Here is a 16,394-nt window from a genome sequence, read left to right on the forward strand (position 1 = left end):
AGTCACTGCACCAAGAAAAACCATCCAGCATCCAAAGGTAACAGAATTCTTCACTAGGACAGAGTCTGCAAAGAGGAGAGGGCTTTGGCAACGTGAATTATTGGGTTAACAGCCCTTTGTGAAGGTTGAATTCCAATTGTTACATACTGTTACTTGGGAATGCCTTATTCTAACCAACCTGCACTGGAACTTTCAAATGCTGATAATGAGAGAGGAGGAGGTGTTTTGATAATCCCCGTGTGTGAACAGGGCCTTGACTTGCTGCAGGCAGGCTCTTACTGTTGTAGCAGTGCCAGAACAAGAATGCCACATGTATTAAATGGTGTCCAGGTTTCTGGAAAAGTACCTTGATCCCACAGGCTAGGATGTGACTTGCAGCACAGCTGTGAGAAACAGACTGAGCTGCAGCCCTGAGGTACACAGTGATTCCAAGCTCTGCTTACAAGCCGAGTGTTTGAACTCAGCTTTAATCTGTGCAAGTTACCGAGGTGACATCTCAAATTCCAGGTAGATGTGTGAGACAGCCTTTCATCCAGCTGGGGCCTGCCGTGCTGCCGCAAAGCCTCTCGTGGATGTGGAACTGTTGGTGCAGCGTTGCACCACTGAATTACAGCTGACACCCAGGAAGTGCATAGGAAGTGGGAGATAAAGATAATAATAAATCCTTCTAGCTACCAAGCTTGTCCACAACTCAAAAACTTGCTGGGAAATGAGCTCCAAGGTGACAGCCAGGTCGGCCATGCATGTGGGGCGAGTCCAGAGGGCAGCGCCTCCTCAACGCGCAGCCGGCAGAAGCTGCGGCCGCAGCTCAGCGCCATCGGCCCCCGGTACAGCTCCAGGCAGACGGGGCAGGTGAGCTCGGCCTCCAGGATGCCAGCCCCTCCACACGCCTGCCGAGCTTTGCCGATGGCAGCACCAGCACCACAGAACCGAGACTGAAACCAGAGGCAGGCAGACAGCCCAGGGCCCTGCCAGCCCGCCCCCCTCCAGCCCCTTCCTCCGCCCCAGCCCAGGCCGAGAAATGTTCCCTCTGCCGGCTCCGCCTTTCCCTACGCTGTGGCAGCCACTCCGGGAAGTTTTCCCTCAGTCTCCAGCAGGGAACGCTGCCCAGCCTCTCCTCGCCTCCCAGGGCAGCTTTGCTTCTGCACTGGCTGTGCAGGATGGAAGGAGGCGGCAGAGGCAAAAGCTGCCGCCTTACATCAAAGATCAGCATCGCTGCTGCCCAGCGGTGTAGCAGTTAATGCTGTGCTGTCAACTTTTAGATAAAATAAATTGCCATCGCGTTTAACAAACTAATAACATGACTTTATTAACATGAACCTAACGCAGTATTTAAAACAGCTGAGCAAAAATGCCCAACTTAATGGTATTTCCATTATGATTAACAGAACAATAAGACAGGAGCTCTTGCAGGAAGAGGCGGGGTGCTGTGATACACCCACATCAGTTTCGGATCTGCCAGCTTGGCATAGCCTCCATGCAAGGCTCACAATTTCTAAGCCTGAAAAAACAAAACAACACCTTGTAACCACATTACTAACAGGAGCTTCATCACACTGATGGCAGCATGGATGGGATACTTGAAAGGGATGGTTCCAGTCTCTCTAAGCCTGAAGTTCTTAGCAGGATGTCCAGCCTTGACAGACACATCATGAAAAGACAGTGTTTCTTCTACCATGGATGTCTTCGACCTGAGGAACACACAGAGGCAGCATTCAAACCAGGCACAAACAATTCCAAGCTTCCAGCAGCTCTCATTGCTGGTCTCCTCCTCCCAGCAGCTCTGGGATGGCACTGTGTGTATTGGAGTCCTGTCCTGGTTTGGGCTGGGATTCATTCTAATCCCGAGAACTCCATTCCAGAGAATTCATTCTCTTCTCAGCAGCTGGTACAGTTTTGGGCTCAGTAGGGAATAATGTTGGTAACAGAAAGATGGTTTGGCTGTGGCTGAGCAGTGCTAGACCTGAGCCGAGGAGCTTTTGGTGAATCATGCTCTGCCAGCGAGGAGGTGCACAAAAAGCTGGGAAGGAGCATAGCTGGGGCTGGTGACCCAAAGTGGCCAAAGGCATATTCCACAGCACAGAACACCATGCCCAGTGTATGAACTGGGGGCAGATGTCCACAAGGAGCCAATTGCTGCTCGGGAACAGTGGCTGGACATCAGGGAGCAGGTGATGGGGGAGCAATCGTGCTGTGCACTAATAGTTTTGGTTGGGTTTTCTCTCTCTCTTCCTCCTTTCTATGATTGTTATCATTATGATTGCCACTGAATTTGTGTTTCGTTAGGCTAGTTGTAAGGAAAATGAGAGGTAGATCCATAAATGGATCCATAGTATGTTGTACCACCACTAAATGACAAGGGACCTAAAGAGAAAAAATGCATTGATTACCAGATAATTGTGGACATTTGGAGTCTGCCTCTGTCCTGACCCGAGGCCCGCTGCCAGCAAGAGCTGAAGCAACATCCAGAGAACAGTACCTAGGGAACCCTAATTTCACCAATTCAGTCAGACAGGTGTCCCCTGTGCACAGCTCTGGGACTGTGGGCTAAGCTTGCAAAGCATTGCAAAGGAGTAGAAATATTTACACAGGAAGAGGAGGTTATTTATGTCTGACACTGCTGCTGCTGCTGGGATGAGTTCTCAAAATCCCATTGAATCAGAGAGATGCCAAAGAGGTATTGCTGTTATCTTCTCTTAATCCTACAAAACTCCTGAGACTTCCCAACCTCTTCATCCATAGCCTGCTTTAGCAAGGTGCATTCAAGGCATGCCTCAAAGCCCTGAATGCCAGGACCAACTCCCTTTGCTGCACACACATGTGCAAATAAGCACACGTGTAAGGAATTAGCACTTCTAGAGGTACTCAGTGTACTTGGTGCCTCATTATAGTCCTTTCTTAAAGATGTTTTATTGACTTCCCCATTTGCTTTTGACATGGTGAAATGAGCACTTACCAGTAGATGTTGCAAATCCCCAAGATGATATGGGGATAGGTTGCTGCTTAAAGGAGACCTCCATGTTTGAGATGAATTGCTGGAAAAGTCTCAGAATCTCATCTTTTGTTGATTTATCCAAAGTAATGGGTGGCTTTAGCACAGCTTCCCTTTGAGGAAGTGGCTGGCATTTCCTAAAACACACAGAAGGAATCACAGAATCACAGAGGTGGGAAAAGACCTCCAAGGCCATTGAGTCCCAGCTGTTCCCCATGCCCACCCTGTCCCCAGCCCAGAGCACCGAGTGCCACCTCCAGCCCTTCCTTGGACACTCCAGGGACAGGGATCCAACCCTCCCTGGGCATTTCCAGTGCCTGAGCCCCCTTTCCATGGGGAAATTCCTGCTGTGCCCACCCTGAGCCTGCCCTGAGCCCCCTTTCCATGGGGAAATTCCTGCTGTGCCCACCCTGAGCCTGCCCTGAGCCCCCTTTCCATGGGGAAATTCCTGCTGTGCCCACCCTGAGCCTGCCTGGCCAGCCTGAGGCCGTTCCCTCTGCTCCTGTCCCTTTTCCCTGGAGCACAGCCCTGTCCCCCCAGGCTGTCCCCTCCTGTTATCGAGAGCTCCATCGGCAATAAAGACATTAAACCTCAGAGGAGCTTACCTGCCTCTGATCGCTGAAAAAGCCTGTAAAGACATTTTGAAAGCAGAATCAGCACAGTGCAGGTACAGGCCAGCCCTGGAGCTGTGTGTCTCTGGGAAGGGGGATGCTGATAGGTACCTTGGTGAAAAGAAGCGTGTCCTTCTGATTCCTCAGAGCCTCCAGCTCCTGAACATCCTGGCTGGCCAAATCCTTAATCCTCTTGTGATTATCCACCTCTGTCTGAATCTTAGAAAGTTCTTCCTCCTCATAATCATTGAGAACTTTCAGGACCTCCCCTTTTTTCTTCCCTAGCTCCTTATACATCTCCTTGAACAGGCCCTCCAGCCGTTCCCTTCGCTGGCTCTCATCAATCTATTAAGAAAAGAATTTCAAATTTGTAAGGGACATTTTCTACATTAGCTCTTACTCAGAAAAAAAAAATCTGTCTTTTTTCTGGGATTAAAAAAGTAACTTAACGTTGAAGGTTGGAAAAATAAAAAAGCCACACACCAGCCACTCATTAGGAGGCACAGACTTTCAAGTTTAACTAAGAATGGATCTCCCAGACTGATAAGAAAGTTCTGCATCGTCCTTTCTCAAAGAAGAAATCTCAAAAATACATGAGAAACTACCCAGGAACTAAAAAAGCTTCAGAATCCATGATCTGGGGAAGGGCAAAAGAAAACTTTATCTCATTATTTACCAGCAAGCAACCACCCAAGGTGATATGGGACCTTGAAACAAACCTTTAGTCTGTCCATTTGTTTCAGCAGTTTTGTTATGGCTTTATCCACGGCAGCTTCATGGTTTTTCAATGTTTTCAGAATTCCAGTTAAAGATACCTACAAATATCACGGGAAGGAGATATCAGGAGAGGACTGGCATAATGCACAAGATCAGCAGTTTTATCGACAGGGGTTAAGCTGGACTTGCAGAAGGTCTGCTCACTGCCTGCTCTCAGGACAAATCAGTAGATAAAGGTTCACCGGAAGGTTTTATCCCTGAACAAATGCCACAATTACAAGCACAAAAAGGACATTTTGAAGCTGAAAACTGTTCATGTGCACTAGCCACATACAAAGCTATTTCCCCTGTTGGCACCTTTCTTTCTGTTACTCTGTCATTAATTATCTTTGCATAAGTGCAGCTCAGGCTCATCTTTGCCTTGGAGGTGCACCAAGGACTAAAACCTTGCAGGAGCACTCAGTCCCACCAGTCTGGCCAAACTCTTCCCTCAGGAGGGGAAAAAAAGCATTTATAATATCTTGTTTTATATCTCAAGGGCCAAAGCCAGAGAGAATCTGGGACAAAACTCAGAATAAAAGCCCAGGATTGCAATTTAGCCCCGTGCTGGGTCTGCAGTTCTCAAACTCAGGAGCTGCCCCTGTGCCATGGGAGCTCTCTGGGGTTTTCCTGGTGCAGGGGCAGCTCCTGAGTTTGAGAATGCAGACCCAGCAGTTGGGTCAGGGCCAGGGCCACCGCCCCAGCAGCCTCTTACCTGGGCTTCGCTGAAAGCCTCCTCCAAGCTGATGATCTTGTGGTTCTTGTGGGAGATGACGGAGCACAGGACGCAGATGCACTCCGAGTCACTCTCACAGAAGCACTCCAGCAGCTTGCCGTGCTGGGGGCATCTCCTCTCGGCCAAAAGCTGCCCGTCGCAGGGCTCCACCAGCACGTGGCTCTTCTGCCCGTTCCGGCTGTTGTGCCTGCTCAGGTGCGCCTGGCACAGCGAGGCCTCGCAGCTCAGGCACGTCTTCACTGCGGGCTGCGGCTCCTGGAGGCAGGAATCGCACAGCACCACCTGCCCTGCCTGGCCCGAGCTTTCCCCCTTCTCCTTGCCTTGCCCTTCCTGCTTTTCCTCCTCTTGGTGCGCGGGACCGTCCACGAACCTCTGCACGATGTTGCGGAGGTGGAAGTTGGCCCGCAGCTCCCCGACGGGCGAGTGGCAGAGCGGGCACCGGGCAGGGCTCTGCTGGCCCCGGAGCGCCTGCTTGATGCAGTCCTTGCAGAAGCTGTGGCTGCAGCCCACGCTCATGGGCTCCTTGTAGATGTCCAGGCAGATGGGACAGGTCAGCTCTTCCTTCAGCCCGGCCATGGCCTTTGCCTGGGCCATGGCTCCAGCTCCGGGCAGGGCGGACAGGGAGGGCTCAGCTGGGAAACGAAACTTAACCCGGGCAGTGAGGAGGAGCGAACTTCACCCCTCGGGCTGAAGGCTGCTGCCTCCTCCCCTCTGCAAGGGAGCGTCGTCCCTGCCCTCTCTGCGGCTTTCTGCCTCTGGGGACACGTGGGCAGGGGCTGAGCCTGTACCGGGCTTGACAAAAAAAAAGCAACAAGTCGTGTTTAATTAACTCTTGGAAATTCCTTTCGGTTTACCGGACAGGGCTTTGTGCTGTGGGCGAGCGGTTATCTCAGCCGTAAAGACTGCGAGCCTGAGATACGCTGGTAGGAACTAATAACCTGGTCTGACCACAGCAATGGGATGCATTCAAAGAGAAGAAGCATTTTTGGAGGTCTGTGAACAAAAAAGAATAGTTGGAGAAATGGGATGTTCCCCAAACGACTAGCCAAGAACCTCAAAAGAACCCTACTCCAATGAAAATAAACTCTGAGAAGTGATTTAAACATGCAGAAAATACAAGGGAGTGTTTAGCATATAGGTATAAGTTTGGGGAAATAGATATGTAAAAGCTCCATAGATTAAAGCTGGTCGGTCAGCAAGGTGTGCTGTGTGTTATGCCCCCCATGCCTGGGGGTGAAATAAAGAAATGCCACTTTCTAATATTGAAATTACAGTGTTAGAGAGTTTAATTCCCCAGTGACAGCAAGTCAAGCTCCTCAGAGCAGCTCGAGGCTGAGAGCTTGGACACCTCAAGGGCAGCATGGCAGAAGGTCCAGCCCTGCTGTAATGGGTCAGGAAATGAGGCAGGAAGGAAAGCTGGGAAGAATCCTTGTGGGCAGGGAGGCTGGGACAGCTGGACCAGCAGCCAGAGAGCAAAGGAACCAGAGCTGTTCCCTTCTGCAAAGACTCCTGGATGGAGCTGGACAAGAGGCTGGGACTGATAAACCCTGAGTGAGCAATTGTGTAGCTTACCTGAAGTGCAGCCTGCAGGGCCCCAGGGCAGAGCTTGTGTGGCCCAAAGCTGAGGTCCCTGTCAGGCAGCTCCTGTGCCAGCAGAGCCCAGGGCAGGATTTGGTGTCAGGTGCCACTGCTGAGGGCACAGGTGGGAGCTGGGACTCCAGAAAGCAGCCCAGGACAGCTCAGCAGGCAGTGAAATGGAGTCCACACAGTGGGCACTGCACACTGGTCAGGAGCAGCAGCCTGGGGTGGGCTGCCCCCACTGCCAGGTGCCAGCCAGCCCAGGGCACCAGCAGAGCTGTCCCTGTTCACAAAAGCTCCTGAGTGACTGATATTCCCCTCCCACAAGGCACACTGTGCAGGGAGATAAATAACACTGCCCCCTCCACTCCAGCAGCCTCTGAGCCACTCCAAAACAGCTCCAGTGTGTGTGAAAAAGAGTTGTTTTATCACAAAGTTCTGCCAAAATAAAAACAGGCCAGCTGGGATTTATCCCAAATAGTTGGAAGTACTTGCTGGGACCAAGGGAACTGATGAACTGGTGTCAACATTTACCATCCCTTCATGCAGATTCTAGGTCTGCTTGCAGGAATTATCCTCAAGAAACAATTGTATTCAATAAAGAGATCAGTGCTTTGTTTTCCAGGAGGCTGTCTGGGAATGCAGTGTTGGAGGCACAGGTCGGGGTGTGAGGACAAACATCAGCTGTGGGTCTGTCCCTTCCTGCAGGCCCTTCCCTTGTGTGCCCCTGTCCCTCCTGGGAACTCACTCCTGTGTCTCTGCTCCACATGTGCCTACCCTGGGCACCCCATCACTGGCTGTCCCTGCTGCATTCCCACATTTCCCCCCACCAAATTCATATTTTCATCTGTCTGGGCACTCTTGGCATCACAGTGCCTGATGTAGCTCGGAAAAACATTCCTCTCTGGTGGCCTTGAAGGCTGCTGGTTGTGGAGAGCAGCAGGGAATGGGCTTCCCATGGATCTGCAGCAGTGGCAGGGATGAGGGGCTGGCTTTGGGGTGGGAGGCAGGTTCCAGCTCTGTGCCCAGCCTGAGCTGATGTGCTGGAGACAGCAGGTGCCGAGCTGCTGCCTGCATCGGTGCCAGTCAGCAAAACCCAGCAGCTGGCACAGCTCACCACCTCACAGAGCTGCTCCTTTCGGGCTGCTGGGATCCCCCAGCCCGGCAGCTTCACCGACCCCTGGTCTGGATAAAACCAGTGCCACCCCTGCAGCCTGGTGAGGCCTCACAGGGCACAGCTGGCACGGGGCTCCCGTGTGCCTGGGGGAGCTGTGCCTGTGCTGGGCCTGCCCCTGCCTTCCAAACATCCCTCCCAGAGCCTGGACTGCCCCAAGGACCAGGACACCACCAGGACACCAGGACACCCGGACACGGCCCTGCCTCTGGCAGAGCACTTGGGCTCCCAGGGCTGCTCCCCTGGCTCCAGGGCCTCTCCAGCTGCCAGCCTCAGCTGCACGGCTGCTGCATCACCACCTGCAGTCTTTTCCACATTTTTTCCTGCTCTCTTACTCCACTCCAGAAATTTCGAGGAGCGTGCCCAGCTGCATTTTTCACCCACTCCATCTGAGGAGTTTCTTCAGGAAGGGTCCTGTGGCAATGGCACCATCCAAGTGCAGAGTGCAGAGCCCAGGTTTTTCCTGCATGACTTAAACTGGGAGAAGGCACACTTAAACTAGCAACAGACAGCAATATTCCCAGGCAGGAGCTGCATCCCTGGCAGCTGGCAGGCTCTGCCACCCCCTTGGCCCTGGCACAGCCCCACTGCCAGCCAGGCAGAGCAAAACGCCTCACCCCGAGCAGATTTGCGCTAAAAACTAAAGTATAGCAGCACAAGCTGGTTCCTTTTTTTGTTCTTTCCACTTTATAGTATATATGTTATCGTTTATTTATAGGCAGATCACTTCACTATTTACAGTACATGAGCGTAGAGATTCTACAGTCTTTTTGATGTAAACAAGAAACTCCACGGCAGGGGAGTCTGGAAAAAGAAGCCAGTTCTGAAGTATTTACACAATTTAAAATAGAACTTTTATACCCACTGGATAGATATAGAGAATACATTGAGCGATTTGGTTAAATTATCTATGAAACTATAGAATCTGACAATGTAAAAATACAAGAAAACGTTCTCTCATTTTAGAAGGTAGACAGTTAAATCACACTAGAAATAAATCTCTTTTCTTTTTTAAAAATAATAACAATAATAATAAAGGAAAGGCATAAGAATCCATGCCATCTCTTAAGGTTAAAGTATATTACATAAATAAGGACACAACAGAACGGAACTGGGGGAAAAATTAAGTGAAATATAAAAAAACCACTACCAATTAAAAAAAAATACTAAAAACTTGATTCTTAATCATAGAGGGATCAATTCTGCTTTTACTTACTCTGCAAGTAGAAAATTGCAGAGTTAAGTAATACTTAGCATGAGCAACAGAGGCAGAATTGGCCCCTAATAATTATGAGCAGTGTCCTTTTACATTAAAATTAAAAAAAAAAAAGAAGAAAAACACAGAATTTAGCTTTTTAATATAAATAACAAAGCAGATGTGCCCCTTTTTAGGTGAAATTCTTACACCTTTCTGAAGAAATGCATCAATTGAACCGTTCTCTCTTTCTCACATGCACTCACACACTCCCTCCCCAGCTCCTGCTGCTGCCCCTGGCCCCGGGGAGGGCGAGGGAAGAGGAATGAAACCCCAAAATGAAACCCCAAGGCTGCATTTGGCTCTGTATTGCTTGAGATTGTCAGGGATGGACTAAGAACGGAACGGGTGTTGGGTTCAGCTCCAACACCGGTACCTCAGGACCCAGCAGACCTCCAGAAAGAAAAAAAAAAATCCCCAAAAAAAGGAGAAAACCGTGTTGATCTGCAATTGCAAAACCCATTTGCATGGTGCAGAGCTGAGATCAGACCCAGGACTGCAACAAGGTGACTGAGCTGCTGCTTCCTGAAAGATGTGCAGCCCTCAGCTGTGCTGAAGAAATGAGAGAAACCTTTGTCTTTGGGGCAGCACCCGACCTAAAACCTGGGATTGTCCTCTGCATTCAGCCCACACACTCAGAAACGTTTGCTCCTCCCTGCGGAGCCTCAGGGACACGCTGGATTCCAGCCAGAAACCTGCTGCCCCCAAGAACAACGAGTTTTTCTGGGATAAACCTGTGCAAAACAAGCAAAGGGGCATTTTATCAGAAACTCTTCACACATTCAGCATTTGCCCACAGCACCTGCAGGAAACAGCTGGGGCACGTTCTATACTTACACAGTTTTAAAAAAATAAATCTCCTCCTGACTTATTGCCTACCAGAATAAACCCTTTTGCTCCCAGTTTCTCCTGCCCATGCCCAGCCCCAGCCCTTGCAGGGGGCTGGGTGTGAGGGGTCCCACAGGCTGGGTGGGATGGAAAGGCAATCCTTGGGAAAGGGGGGATCCCCAGTCCCTGGCAGCTCCTGCAAAGCTCTGGGCACCTCTGGCTTCCCTGGCAGCAGTGCCTGGGCATTGCTTTGCTCCTGCCTCATTTCCCTGTCAGAATCCAAACCTTAGGCAGCTCAGGAGGGAGCTCTCGCCTGCTCCTGTGCCCGACCCACCTTCCTGCAGACTCCAGCACTGTGAGCTAAAGACACCTTTAGAGTTAAAAAAAAAAACCCAAAAAACCACAAAATTAAAGAAAAAAAATCAAGTGGAAATTTATATTTCACCCAGTCCTAAGAGGTGGGGGAAGCCCCAGGGCAGGCAGCACACAGCCCAAGGGGCTCTAAGCATAGTGCATAAGTCTGGAAAGGAAAGATTATTTTGGGGAGGAGGGAAAACAAACCATCCCAAGTGAATGGAAAAAAAAGTAAAAATAAAAAAAAAAAAAAAAAAGAAAACCCAACCCCACTTATAGGCTTCAGGCACCACAAAGACCACTTATTGCATCTCCTCCTACCCTAGGGCTGCAGTACTGATGAGCTCTGTGCAGGACCAGCCCTCCCCTTCCCCAGCACCAGCCTTGGGACCCAGCAGCTGGGCTGGGGCCGACCCAGGGCACCCGGCCACAGGAAAACACTGGGAAATTCTGGGTCTGGGTCCACCAAAACCAGTGCTTGGGAAGTGACTGAGTGATCCCCTGGCGTGGGCTGGAGACCCCCAGCTCTGCACTAACCCTTCCCCTCCACCACCCTTGATGCATCCCCAGTGGGGCCCAGCCACGGGTGCCCCCAGCTGAGTGGGAGATGGAAGAATTCCACTTATTTGCTTTTTTTTTTTCTTTCTTTTTTTCTTTTCTTTTTTTTTTTTTTTTTGGTTTTTTTTCTTTTGGATTGATCGTTTTCTGAAAAACATCAGCACAGCACAGGACAGTACTACCCACCCTAAATGTGTCGCTATATACATTCTACATAAGCTCTATAGCAATCACATGTAAACATCATCATCGTGAGGAAATACTAGGACAGAAAAAGGCAAAGCTACAATGAGGCAATTGCCAATAGCAGATGCTCAGTCTCGGCCAGAGCTGCTCGTGGTCGCTAAGGTGGGATGAGAACCGGGGCATTTTGGGGTGGGAGAGACGCCAGATTTCACTGCTGAGGCTGGAAGGGCACAAGGACTGTTCCCTGGCAGCGATGGTCACCGGCGGTGCGGCGGGGGCCCCACGGTGGCCTCTGGGCCCCGGCGCTGCCGGGCTGGTGTTGTCAGAACCACGGCTCTCCCGAGGGAGCAGCCAGGGAACTGTGCTGGTGTCGGCGCTGCCGGCATTCCTGCTCCTGCCAGAGCCCAGCTGCGCTCCAGGGCCCACCCTGGCAGGGCTCCGGCTCCTGGCCTCGCATCTTGTGCCAGTTCCCAGGCTTTGGTCGCTCTCCCTGCAGGACGGAACATACCCAGGGAAGCAGGGATAAAACCCCCAGGTCACGGGGAGGGGAGACCCCAGGAGACTCTAATCTATCTATTGGCAGAGTTAAGGCTATAATATTCTATCTACAGAGGATGGCTGAATCCCTAGTGGTCTCTGGGGCTCAAAAATAAAAGGAGAAGGTGGTGATGGCTTGAGGAGCGGCGAGGTTCCTGCTCCCTTGGGAAAACGGTGCCTCTGGCCGGCTGGTGGTGGGCTTTGCTCCGGCTGGTGGGGGGCTGTGTCCCCTTCCCACCACACCCACACATGGAGGGCAAGTCCACAAGTTCATTTTACACTTCAATCCAGCGCCGAGGGCCCTTGGCCAAAGGCAGAGCTGTGCCCCGGGGCACTGGAGGGATCCGGGGTGCGGGTGGGTGCTGGGACGTGTATGGCTTATCAGCTACGGGGCAGGGTGCTGGGTGGGTGCTCAGTGAGGGTGCTGTGCCTGCCCTGCCTCTCTGGACTTGGGGCTGGGCTTACTTTGGGCTGGGCTTACTTTGGGCTGGGCTTTGGGGCTGGCTGCCCAGTGGGAAGCACAGACAGGTCTTCTCACCCCGCTTGCTTTGCAGGGTGTGGAAGCGAGTGTGGATCAAGCCACAGGGCCTGGCCAGTCTCCCAGCCATCCAAGGAGCTGGAGAGGAGCCAGCTCCTCCACATGGACCGGAGACATCCAGCCCCCAGGCTGTGCCAGCAGGACCCATGTGCCCAGCTGGCTGCTGCCCCCCAGCCCCTCTCTCCTGGCTCCAAAGGCAGTGGAGGCTGGAGCAGCACTGGCTGCAGGCAGTGCATCCCTCTCCCAGCCTCTGCAGCCTGCAAAGCTGCATCCACCACCCACCAGCACCCAGCTCAGCATGGGGGTGATGCTGGGGGCTTGGGCCACGCCAGCACGAAGAATGGCTTTGACAGCAAAGTGGGTGACCCCGGGGCAAGCACCGAGCACCCCGGTTTGCCAGCAGGGGAGGCAGGGGAATGTCAGCTCTGTGACTGCTCTGACCCCCCATTTGCTGAGTGGCAAGTGCCTCATTACAGTGCATAGTTAAAAATCAAGGAAGCGGTACAATAAATCTGAATTACAGTACATCTGAGCCATAAATACATTTTTTTTAAGTATATACTTTTTTTTTTCTTCTCTTCTTCTATTAAAAATTAGTTTATAATCCTGATTCTATTCACAATGAACAATTTCATCATCACACACTACGGACAAAAAAATGTTATGGTGAACACAGCTGCAACTCCACGGCGGGAGCATGGGTAGGGCTGGGAGGGGGAAGAGGGGCCGGGGGGCTCCTAGGCTCACCCTAAAACAACCAGTCAGAAGCAGAGGGGGGACTAACGTGTGGCAGTGAGACATCAACACCATGGGGACTCACAGACAGAAGCAGCTTTGTTCAATGTAAACATCGATCAGGGGACAGCAGTCTCTCTCTCGCGGGCGTGCTCTCGCTCTCTCTCGCTCTCTCGCTTGCCATAGACTGAATAATTTCTTTGAAAACGTAAACATATTGGAAGTGCCTTGACTGAGGTATTGAGGTATTCCTCCAAGGTTAAGGCTGTTACCGATGCAGGCTGAGCTGGGCCTCCTGCAGCAAGCTGTCGAAATCCATGGTCTCGTACTTGCTTTTCACCGGAGCTGGGGAGGACTCGTCCGTGCCGCAATCTGGGGATGGCAGGGACAGAAGGCAGCCGGGTCAGGGATGGGGATCAGCGTCCTGTCTGCCTCATGGGGAGGGAAACTGAGGCACAGCTCACTGCCCTGCTACTGCACAGCCAGGCTGGACACAGCGGTGATGGTGGCACTGAAAAGAGCTGGGGCAGAGGGGCTGCAGCCAGGCCCAGCTGGGCAGGGCACACACCACTGGCATTCACTGCCAGGGGTGAAAAAATCTCCTGGGTGCAGCTGAATTTGGAGGGGCTGACACAGGGCCATCCCATGGGAGCTGTGCTGGTGGCAGAGCCAGCCTGCTCCACTGCCAGCCCTGTGCCAGGAGCTGAACACAGAGTGTCCCTGGAAAACCCAGGGAATTCAGCACACAGCAGAACTAAGGCTGCCTAATTTCACAGCAGCTTAACATTTTGGGTGTATATTTTTGATTGGTGTGGTTGCATTTCACCTCTGCCTGGGGGCTTCCCTTCTCATCCTGTACCAGGATGAGCAGGATTGCAGGAATGAGCTGGGCTGTGCAGGAAGGGGGTGACTGGTGGCTCTGCAGAAATCAGGTGAGGAGCACTCAGGGGGCTTCTCTTAGGCAGAGGGGACAGCTCTGGCCCCCCTCCCCACAGCACTGCACAATCACCATCTTCCTCACGGGGTGCTATCTGGTTCCTAATTTCTCTGTTCCCAAAATGGGAGGCTCTGGGATTTATTTAGATGAACAATGGACATTTGTGCCCACAATCAAAGTCAAGGGATGGCTGCTCTAAGCAGAGCAGATACTGCAAAGTGATAAAAAAATCAGGGAGTACTTGAATCAGATGGGGCATCTGGAGGTAAGTCAAGACTTGGGGCTTTATTTTCTGGACCTCAATCTTTCACTCATCAAGTAATATCCAGAACCCTTCAGCCTCTGCAGAGGGTACAGAAATAAACATGCAGTGTTGGTGAAACACCTGAAGCAAGGAGGGCTGGGCAAAGCCTAGGACACATTTCTCTTGTAGGACTAGCACAGGGTTTGGCTCCTGGCCCTCAGCTCAGGCTGCAGCCCTGGTGACACAGTCACTGAGACCTTGCAGAAGCACTGAAAGGATTAATGCGAGCACAGCACATTTCAGTGCTGTCACTTTGGCTCCAGAGTGCATGTGCAGCCTGGTGAATCTGTCCTGCAGAGCAGCAAACCACCCACATCACCTCCTGGGCTAATGAAATGTTGCTGACTGCCTTCTCTAATGCCTGGGCAGGGAGTTTTCTGCTGGAAAGCCTCCAGCACTGTGCAGAAACTCAGCAGACACAGGATGGGCTGTGCTCAGCTGAGACCCAGCACCCCAGGCTGTGATGCTACATTTTGCAGCCAGCAAAAACCCTGAGGCCTCACACCAGTTTCTTTCCTTCTCCCCAGTTCCCCAATCCACCTGTCCCATGAGCCATAGGAAAGGCAGTGGGCTTCTCCTGCAGGCTCTGCAGGCCTTGGGGATCCCTGTGTGACCAGGGCTCAGTGGTGCACTGTGCTCTAACAGCTCTGTGCTGATAAAAGAGACAAAGCAGCTGCTGCTTCCTCACCCAGGTCAGCGTATCTGGTCCAGAAGAAGCGCCCCAGGCCACCAGAGCTGAGCTGGAAGGAGGGCTCGTTCCTCTTCCTCAGCGAGGGGCCGTTCTTCAGCGATAAGGCGGCGTGCTCGGAGTACCGGTACGTGATGAAGCCGTACTTCTCCCCCCTGAGCAACCAGAGAATTCGAGATGTGATGAGCCCCACAGCCCTTGTGATGCAGCATTACACCCCTGGCCCATCATTCTTCCACTCCTCCACCCCACAGGTGCCCTTGGAGCTCTGGACACACTGAAAGTTCTTGACAAAAGCACCGAGACCGAGGGCTCGGCTGACCCAGGGGATTGATGTGGCACTGCCTGGCAGTGCTGTGGGGTTTGGGGAGAGGAGCTGCCTGTAGCTGTTGGAGCCCTGGGCCACAGCTCACTGCCCACCCACCTGTTAGTCCTGGTCAGGACCTGACACTCCACGATTTCACCAAACACCTCAAAGCGTTTCTTCAGCTCGCTGGAGCTCATGCTGCTGGAGAGGTTTCTGATGTACACCACCCGGCCTTCCCCCTGCCAAAGCAACCAAAAGCTTTCAGGCTTGGACCCTGCACCTCTGTGCTGCTGATGGAGGAGCCCCTGCAGCCAGACTGGGAAACACTGCCATGGACACAGCCTGACATCTCACAGTGTCACCCCCAGGACAGCCATAACCAGGCTGGAGCAGCCACTGCCCCCTTTTCTCTTTTAAAATTCTCCTGCATTCTTGCAGCTTCTCCTGGCAAATGTGGGATATAGTCCCAAGAATTGCCAGGGGCAAAATCCAATTGCATTGCAGGAAGAAGTGCCAAAGCAGCATGTGTGAGTGTGAATGTGTGTGAGAGTGTGTGTGCACAGCAGTAGGGAGCACCAATTTACCCTCCCATGTGCCCACTCCTCTCCCAGCTCCCACCATGTGCCCACAGGTTGTAGGTGCACGAGGATGCAGCAGGGCCATATCTGTGCCATCAGGGATTCCCCAGTTCACCCCACAAACTGCCAGTGCCAAGTGCACGGAGGCACCAGCGTAGGAGGCTCTGGGCATCCCTGTGCCAAGGACTCCGTGTGTTGCCAATCGCTGGCGGCTTCTGCTGCATGTTGGGTTTTCCTCCCCCCACCACCCCCTGTCCTTGTTTAACACTGGCCTCGCACCAAGGGATGCTGAAGCCAGGGCTAATGGGCTCCACTGCTGCTTTTTGGAGCAGGAGATGAGCCGAGGGCTGGCCTTGCTGTGTCCCCGTGGGGTCCCCCCTCACTTACGATGGCCTTTTCCCGTCTCTTCTTCAGCTGGCCCCGCTGCCCGCTGCTGCCCTGACACTGCTCGCTGTTCTCACACCTGCAAGGAGGGACAGGAGCTCAGCCTGGGGCTGGGGGAGCTGCTGGGAAAGCTTCAAACATCAGTGAGAAGCTGAGACACCTATAGGAGTGGGTGAGCACTTGGGGGCACTGGGAGCCAAGGAGAGACTGGGGTCTGGACTCACTGGAAAGGACACTGCAAAGTTTCTTCTCATAGATGCCAGGGTGTCCACAGCCAGCACCTGCCCCTTCCCAGGCCTGGGTCCAGCCCATGTCCTGCCACCCATGGAACCCCCTGGCTGCTTCAGTCCTCCACTGC

The 16,394-nt window shown here is 52.5% G+C and overlaps 2 protein-coding genes across 3 annotated transcripts in view; both read right to left on the reverse strand.

Annotated features, from left to right (window-relative positions):
- Positions 1-1,283: 1,283 nt before the first annotated feature.
- Positions 1,284-8,040, reverse strand: LOC129126655 (tripartite motif-containing protein 29-like). 2 transcript variants are annotated; one of them, XM_054642766.2, is made up of 6 exons: positions 5,075-8,036; positions 4,323-4,418; positions 3,715-3,948; positions 3,598-3,620; positions 2,957-3,129; positions 1,284-1,691 (listed from the first exon to the last, which is right to left on the reverse strand). In XM_054642766.2, exons 1-6 carry the CDS (start codon positions 5,687-5,689, stop codon positions 1,672-1,674), a joined length of 1,161 nt encoding a protein of 386 aa, XP_054498741.2. In that variant the 5' UTR covers positions 5,690-8,036; the 3' UTR covers positions 1,284-1,671. The 2 variants fall into 2 exon arrangements, with proteins under 2 accessions (XP_054498741.2, XP_054498740.2); XM_054642765.2 differs by lacking the exon at positions 1,284-1,691 and adding an exon at positions 1,698-2,364 and having other exon boundaries at positions 5,075-8,040.
- Positions 8,041-8,511: 471 nt separating this feature from the next.
- Positions 8,512-16,394, reverse strand: part of PPARGC1B (PPARG coactivator 1 beta) — a 47,490-nt gene continuing 39,607 nt past the window's right edge. The window contains exons 9-12 of the mRNA XM_054643073.2: positions 16,040-16,115; positions 15,192-15,313; positions 14,768-14,922; positions 8,512-13,210 (exon numbers count right to left, since the gene is read on the reverse strand). Of these exons, the coding sequence (XP_054499048.2) occupies positions 13,107-13,210; positions 14,768-14,922; positions 15,192-15,313; positions 16,040-16,115 (457 nt within the window). The 3' untranslated portion in view covers positions 8,512-13,106. The remainder of the gene's footprint in view (positions 13,211-14,767; positions 14,923-15,191; positions 15,314-16,039; positions 16,116-16,394) is intronic.

This window comes from Agelaius phoeniceus, chromosome 15, assembly GCF_051311805.1.
Source record: "Agelaius phoeniceus isolate bAgePho1 chromosome 15, bAgePho1.hap1, whole genome shotgun sequence".
Classification (NCBI taxonomy): Eukaryota; Metazoa; Chordata; class Aves; order Passeriformes; family Icteridae; genus Agelaius; species Agelaius phoeniceus.